This window comes from Sorex fumeus, unplaced genomic scaffold (genome assembly GCF_029834395.1).
Source record: "Sorex fumeus unplaced genomic scaffold, SorFum_2.1 ptg000013l, whole genome shotgun sequence".
Lineage (NCBI taxonomy): Eukaryota > Metazoa > Chordata > Mammalia > Eulipotyphla > Soricidae > Sorex > Sorex fumeus.
The window spans coordinates 1,676,256-1,684,613 of NW_026606070.1; the positions used below are offsets into that span (position 1 = coordinate 1,676,256).

General features: G+C 45.9%; 1 protein-coding gene across 1 annotated transcript; it reads right to left on the reverse strand.

The window, feature by feature from the left end:
- Positions 1-327: 327 nt before the first annotated feature.
- On the reverse strand, positions 328-7,240 carry SPP1 (secreted phosphoprotein 1). The gene is made up of 4 exons (XM_056111430.1): positions 7,172-7,240; positions 7,019-7,057; positions 2,615-2,914; positions 328-891 (listed from the first exon to the last, which is right to left on the reverse strand). Exons 1-4 carry the CDS (start codon positions 7,223-7,225, stop codon positions 646-648), a joined length of 639 nt encoding a protein of 212 aa, XP_055967405.1. The 5' UTR covers positions 7,226-7,240; the 3' UTR covers positions 328-645.
- Positions 7,241-8,358: the final 1,118 nt, after the last annotated feature.

The following is an 8,358-nucleotide window of genomic DNA, read 5'->3' on the forward strand; positions in this document are numbered from 1 at the left end:
GTGTTTGGGATGTTTGGGCTGTCCCAGCGGCTCAGGGCTTAGTCCTGGCTCTGCAGCCAAGGCTGATTCCTGGGGGGTGTCTGGGGGGGGAGTCCGGGGCTAAACTCAAGTGAACGCCATGCATGCAGGTATACCCCTGTGCTGTCTCGCCAGCCCAGAGCTCTTTTCATTACCCATGACTGTATTTAAAAATATTTCTCAGGGCAAAGGAACTAAGAAAAGCAACGCAAGCAAGCCTTCGTTAATTGGAGATACCACGTTTATTCACACAAAACAATCACAGCAAAATAAACACTAATTTAAAACAGAATAATATCATGACACCAGTTAATCGCCTTTCGGATTAGTCCGTAAAAGCTTTGAGCTTGCTTCAGCATACTCGTCTATGGCTAAAGGCCCAGCAAACCTGAAAATGCAGTGACAGCTTTCGTTTGGGAAGGACTCCGTCCAAACCCAAAGCGGTTAGGGATCGAGGTATGTTATGAAGCAGGTCATAAGGGGACAAAGAGCGACATCTATTTCTGGACCCACAGACAGACACATTCACTACCTAATCTGAGAAGTTAGTACCGCGACGGCCCCACACCCGCGATGACGTGTCTTCTGCTCTGACTATAAGCAAAGGAGGACAGAAGCTCCGGCCCTTCACTTGGCCTCGGACGACGCGCTCTCCAGCTCGTGGGAGACACGGAACTTGAGGTGAGCCTCCTCCACGCTGGGCGACTGCGCGTCCCCTTCCAGGCTCTGCGACTCTCGGCTGTGGGACTCCAGGCTGGCCGGCGACTGGGCTGACTCTTGGTGGCTGTCCCCGTTAGATGTCAGGTGCAGGCTGGGGGCCGACTCCTGTGTGTCCTCGTAACTTTCCATGTGCGACGTGAGGTCCTCTGAGTACTGAGCACAGGGGACAGAGTGAGCGAACAGCCAGGGGAGAGGGGAGTGTCACGCCTGTCCCCCTAACTTTCAGACCGACTTATCTGGAAAACGGTCAACACTTGGACCAAGTCAAAGAGAATTCTAGTGCACTAGGTCAGGGAGCGTCGGGGAGTCATGCCTGATCCCTGATCCCTGAGCCAGGAGTCAGTCCTGAGCATCGCTGAGTGTGGCCCCCAAACCAAAACAAAACAAAAAAATGGAGAATCCTGGCATGCAGGTTATCATTTTTACAGGCCAGCTGCTCCAGTTGAAGAAGTTCAACTATTCTGTCTGTGGTGACTGATATAAGGTGGGTTCTGTTGCGTTATCATCTGTTTTTAGGTAAAGGGAACTTGAATGAAATGTTTTAAAGTGAGGAGCTTAGACAATGTATTATAAAACTTGGATACTCTGAGCACAATTTTGTTGTCATTTGTAGTTTCTTTTTTTTTTCTTTTTGGTTCACACTCGGCGATGCTCAGGGGTTACTCCTGGCTCATGCACTCAGGAATTACTCCTGGCGGTGCTCGGGGGACCATCTGGGATGCTGGGAATCGAACCTGGGTTGGCCGCGTGCAAGGCAAACATCCTCCCTGCTATGCTATCACTCTAGCCCCCCATTTGTAGTTTTTTTAACACCTATTAAGCACTTAACTTCAGAGCATTCTATCACAAAAAGAATCGCGGTTTTCTATGGGTTTATTTTTATTTATCTATTTATTTTGCATACTCAGTGATGCTCAGGGCTTACTCTAGGCTCTGTGCTCAGAGGTCAATCCTGATAGAGCTCAGGGAATTCTGTGGGGTGCCAGAGATGGAACCTGGGTTGGTCACATGCAAGGTAAGTGCCCTACCCACTGTGCTATTGCTCTGGCTCCTATTTTTTTTTTTTTAACTTTTAAAATCTAAATATAGAGATGGGGGCTGGAGAGATAGCACAGCGGGTAGGGCGTTTGTCTTGTACGCGGCCGACCGGGTTTGATTCCCAGCATCCCATATGGTCCCCTGAGCACCGCCAGGAGTAACTCCTGAGTGCAGAGCCAGGAGTAACTCCTGTGCATCGCCAGGTGTGACCCAAAAAGCAAAAAAAAAAAAAAAATTAAATATAGAGAATAGGGCTAGAGCGATAGCACAGCGGTAGGGCGTTTGCCTTGCACGCAGCCAACATGACCGACCCGAGTTCGATTCCTCCGCCCCTCTCGGAGAGCCCGGCAAGCTACCGAGAGTATGCGATATGCCAGACACAGTAACAACAAAGTCTCCAATGGAGACGTTACTGGGCCCGCTCGAGCAAATCGATGATCAACGGGAGGGCCTTTATTTTTTTACTTTTTAGAGAATAGTTATGTACTCTCTATATACATTATATATTTTTTTGGGGGGGGGGCTGGCTCTGTGCTCAGGGATCACTCTGGCAATGCTCAGGGTACCAACCCAGGTCAGCCGTGTGCAAGGCAAGCACTTTATAGGCTGTTCTCCCTGGCCCCATGAGCAGAATCTCTTACTGAAAAAGCACCGTGATCGAGAGACAACATTAAGTAAAAGATACACAGGCTTAAATATCAAGAACCGCCAGAGGGTTTTGTGTTTAATACTCATAAAGCTGCAATCCTTGCTGAATGGGTGAGAGGATAAATCAGATGCACAGGCGCTGACCTCCTAGAACTGCACTGAGCTCGTCGCCATCGGTGCTGCCTCTTACCTGGATTTCAGAGCTCAGAAACTTCTTAGATTTCGCCCTCAGTTCGTAAGCCACACTGTCCCCTCGGCCATCACTTGTGTCTTTGGTGGGGGCAGCTGGGGTGAAAATCAGAGTTGCTGGGACGTCCACGGATGAGTCCGTGGTGGTTTCCTCGGATTCATCAGAGTGGTCGGAGTTGGCGTCATCGTCATCATCGGTGTCCTTGGACTCGACGGAATCCTGGCTGTCAGGTTGGTCGTCGTCGTCGTCATCCAGCTCATCCGTGCGGTCCTCACTCTCGGTGGACTTACTCGGGACGGTCTGAAAAGCAGCACGGGCGGGACAATGAGTCTCCAGGTTCTTTGATTTTTCTGGAGCCTATTCTGCACGTTCACCTTCTCTGTCTTTGGGTTGGTTTCAGATCTTACCTTCAACAGTGTCTCCAGTGGGTTTTGGGAGTGGAAGCAAGCACCTTCCAGGTTCTCTTTTAATGTCAGAGATTTACGGTCTGAGGTACTTTTTCTTGCTTTCTCATGAGAAATTAGGATTCTCAAGAGGCCAGAACATTTCATATGGTAATGTTTGCACACAGACTTGCAACTAACTCCCTATAAGCATGATACTTAAGTGATGACTGTTCCACCTGGGTATAAACCGAATCTCAAATCTGCCAATTGCTTAATGTTTATTGAAATTCAGATTAGGATCTATTCTGGGTCATTTATGGAACTTTCCTTATGAGGAATTCTTGTTATACTCAAGGACAATCTTTTTTTTTTTTAAATAATGTAAGAGTACCGCTATATATTCAGTCATTGGTTAAGCTGATTGAATATTCAAGGACAAGCTTAAAGGAAAACAGATTTTATTTATTTTGGTGATGCCAGGAATCAAACCCAGGATCTCACATATACCTCTGAACTACATTGACAGCCCACTAATAAACACCTTAACAGGCCTAATAAATGAAACAGTCATCAAACAAAGCATTACGTTAGGAACACATGTGTTTGTACAGGTAAAATCATCGCTTTGGTGTGAATTCATTAGATATTTGTCAGACATCAGCTAAATCATCTACAAAAAGAACCATTAAGTGAATTGTAAGATGCGGAGTATTTCAATTAACACTGATTTTTCAAAATTTTCTGCCCTAACAACTTTCCCGGAAGAAACCTGGTATTTCTCTTTGTTGGGGGAGGAGGTGCACCCTGCAGTGCTCAGGAATCACCCCTGGTGGGCTCAGAGGACCATGTGGGATGCTGGAATCAAACCTGGGTTGGCCACATGCAAGGCAAGTGCCTTATCCACAGGACTATCTCCCCCAAATCTGGTATTTCTAACATCTACTAAGTACACATTCCATGCCCAAAAAGCCGAGCAAGTTTCCAGGTGACAACGTGCTGAATTTGCTAATGGAATTTTGTCAAATTTGAACTTGAAGCAGTGCCATTCGGAGACTGACTTTTTGTTTGTTCTCCAAGCAATGGTTGGCCTGTGATTCAAAGTCAAAACTCACCTCTTGTTTGAAGCCATATGTGCTCTCAGTGGATACAGTTTCCTGAAGAAGAGAGGACACACATCACTGTACGTCATACATGCTTAACTTTTAAATCAGATTTAGTCTTCCCCTTATTTGTATGGAATTGCTCGAGCGGGCCCAGTAACGTCTCCATTGGAGACTTTGTTGTTACTGTGTCTGGCATATCGAATACTCTCGGTAGCTTGCCTGGCTCTCCGAGAGGGGCGGAGGAATCGAACTCGGGTCGGCCATGTTGGCCGCCTGTAAGGCGAACGCCCTACCCGCGGTGCTATCGCTTCCCCCCGGGCTGGAGCGATAGCACAGCGGGTAGGGCATCTGCCTTGCACGCAGCCAACATGGCCGACCAGAGTTCGATTCCTCCGCCCCTCTCGGAGAGCCCGGCAAGCTACCGAGAGTATTCGATATGCCAGACACAGTAACAACAAAGTCTCCAATGGAGACGTTACTGGGCCCACTCGAGCAAATCGATGATCAACGGGAGGGCCTTTATTAGCCTTCCCCATCATAGCAGGTGTTGTTTTCAGTTTTAAAGCAGGATGAAGCCCATGTGGCGGGTAGACAGATACTCACGGAAGGAAGAACTGTGCCAGCCATAGTACTGATGGCTACCTGCTGTTCTCTATTGTGATTCAGTTGCAAAAACTCCCATGTTTTCAGTTAATATTAAAAATAAGAAGTTTTTATTTTTTTTTGGGGGGGTGGGGCACATCTGGAGATGCTCAGGGCTTACTTCCTGGCTCTGCACTCAGGAATCACTTCTGGCAGTGCTCAGGGGACCACATGGACTTCCAGGGGTTGAAGTGGGTTGGCTGTGTGCAAGGCAAGAGCCTTACTTGCTGTATTATTTTTCTTCTGACTCTGTTTTTTTTTTTTTAAGCTATGTGATTACAGCATTTGGCTATTTATTGGAAAACTGCCAAAAAAAAGTCATGGTTAAAAAAAACAACAACAAAGCCACACATCGTAAATGCTATGCTGAAAAACACCACCATATTTCATCAGTCTTGATGGATGAGTATGATATGCTCGTATAAAGCCAACTGGGGCCTTAGATATGTCCCATTTCCCCCAATTTTTATTGAGTTACCGTGATTTATAATACTCATCAAATTTCATACCCTTTTTCTAATGTATTATTATTACTATTGTTATTATTTTTTGCTTTTTGGGTCACACCCGGCGATGCTCAGGGGTTCCTCCTGGCTCTGTGCTCAGGAATTACCCCTGGTGGTGCTCAGGGGACCATATGGGATGCTGGGAATCGAACCCGGGTCGGCCGCGTGCAAGGCAAACGCGCTACCCACTGTGCTATCTCTCCAGCCCCTAATGTATTTTTTCTTACAGATTGACTTAAGAGACTCCTAGGTGGCCCTTCCCTATGAGACAGGCTCACTTTCAGAGTGGTTCACAAACAGTCAAATTCACTTCCCACCCCTTAGAAGTTAGCTGACACTGTTCTTCCCATTTTACAGATCCAGAGCCCTAAGGAAACAACGAAACAAGGGAAAAAGCGGAGGGTGATGGTGAAAGCCCAGAGGAGCCTGGAGCTTCACTGAAGGGACTTTGAACTCGCGTGTCACACGGTGCTCTGTGTTTGCCCAGTGCGCGCTCCCGTCCAGAGCAGAGGTGCCCTTCCTGAGCGTCTCGCTACACTGCTTCTTCTAAGAAATTCTCCAACGACATCAGTCCCAGTTAGAAGCAACATCTGAGAGTTAGAAGTTGTCTCGGAGGCGGTTGTAACCCAGCGCGGATTTACAGCCGCCCAACTTCACAGAGTTCTCTTGCCCTGGGGTCTGCCTGGAACGCCCTTTCATTTTGCTCAGGCGACTTTCTGGTGAGTAGAATATACGAGGGCAGATTGCCCTGAGTCCCTGCCTCCAAGGGTGGTACCTCATGTCCCTGGCACTGAGACCAGAGCTCATTCTGCAGCCACTGAAGCGCGGGTGCCAGCCAGCAGCCCCTGGGGTCTCTGCTGGGCTAAGTCTACCCAGAGAGGCTTCACTCTGCTTCTTCCAAAGAATGTTTCTTGCACGAAAGGCACCGGAAAACTCCTGCACTTCAAGAACCCAAAGCTCCCTCCTTAAAAGCACATTAATATGAGTATTCATATTTACAGACCATGTCAAAGAACCCCCTAGGGACACCTCGCAAGCCTTCTCTCAGGGCCTTTGCCATGCAAGCCGAACGCCGTCAATCCAGACACTTTCCCATTGGTGCTTGCTCTGGTGCCAAGGACTGGGACTCTCTGTGCCTTTTGTTCAAATGCCCTGCACAATGCCCATTTGTTTGGCTGGCACAATTTCACCTATTGTGGAGGGGCAGGTACTGCATGAGAGTGCTGGCTAACTACTCAAGGCTTTGCTCACATACTCAGCTGGGAAAACGTGATCTGAAGTCAGTTGACTCTCACAACAAATCCTAACAGCCTACGTTAGAGGCTTTCTCTTGAGGACAAGCTTCTGAGCAATGTATTAGGACATCTTGAGGCTGTAGCCTCCATATACAAACTGTTCAACATCCAAGGTGCGTTTTCAACGCCTTCCACTGAGGAAAGCAAAGAATGTACCTTTCTGCTTCTAGGATAAAAGTATTTGGGTTCTTTTTTTTTTTTTTTGGAGGGGGTTGGGAATGAAAAAGTCACAGTGACATAGAACTCCTAAAAACATAAACCTTATGCCTTAAAAACGCATTTTGTTACACAAAATAAACCCGGTTTGGTTTTAAGAGCCTGTGTTTGTTAATATCCGTTCTTGGTACTGGGCTAGAAGCAGAGCAGGTGCTGACGAAAGACTATGATTAAGAAACGGTCAGTGGCTCTGCTTACAGGGCATCTCGGGGATGCTGGGAGTAACGGAACCGAGAGAAACCGCAGGGGTGCTTACCTGCTTCTCCTCTGAGCTGCCGGAGTCTGTGGTCTTCACCTTTGAAGAAGAGGGGACGAGGAAACATTACCATATGAAGGAAGGCCCGCCCAGCTCAGGGCATGCACGATTCATCTGTTTTGATGAATTTTATTTCAGGTTCAATATACTCACCGGCAGGGCGGAGGCAATGCCCAAGAGGCAAAGGCAGATCACGGCAGTTCTCATGATATTGATTTTTTTTTCCCCCTGCAAAATAATGGTAAGAAAGACGTGATTCCTTTACGGGTTGAAGGGGATATTTTTTACACTGTGCATTACAAAATATAAATAAATAAACCCAAACAAACAAACAAACAAACAAACAAAACCCAACCAGACCAAACAAACCACCCCCAAAACATGTCAAACATGTCTGAATATTGTTTTTACTTAGATAAGCCTTTCCTTTTTGAATTACTAATTGGAGTTAATATTTGTAATGCTGTGTCTATTTCCTATTTCTTAGGCAAGCAAGGAAGTAATTTTGCAAGTCTGTGTCTATTCTACATTAAAATTCACAATTTCAAAAACGGTCCCTTCACTACCTTGTATCAAGTCATGTAAAACTTAAAAAAACCCAAAAAACCCAATAGTAATTTAAATTAAACATTAAGGTATTTAAAAAAAATCCAATAGTAATTTAATTTAAACACTAAGGTATTTAAAAAATGCAATAGTAATTTAATTTCAACATTGAGGTATTTTTGAAAACAAATGAGATATGGTAAGAATATTTTCAGAGAATACAAGAGAAAGAGAGAAAATAAAATTATGAAAGAACTGTGCTCTCTGCATACATTGAGCTGAAGTTTGCAACTCAGAGTATTAACACAGTGCTACTTAGGCAAAAAAAGAAGTTGTCTCTAGCTCACCTCTCTTTTCTTTTTTTTTAAGTCAGGCAGTCTAGAAAGTCGAAACAGAAAATATGGAAAACTGATAATACCCCATTTAATTTGTGATAAATAAATCTATAGGGGGTCACAAGGCATCTTGGAAAAAAAATTTTAACCGCGAAATAAAGGAGTAAAATACCCAGAAAGGGGGTTTTTTTTTTTGAACTCTTAAAAAAGAGGCTGCACCAAATCATTAAAAATAGAATTATCACTGGATTAAGTAAGCACCAAGCACCCTATTCCATGCCTGTGCTTTAAAAAAAAAAATCCCTTTCTTTACTTCCCCACGTAAAAATGATGCCAGGATGATCCAGGGACACCGAATCCGACTTTTCTTTCACGGAGAAAAGTCTCCCCGGCCCTCCCGCGGTCCCCGCTGGTCCTCCCCGCGGCTCCCCACCCCAGCGCTCCTGGCCGGGGATGCTC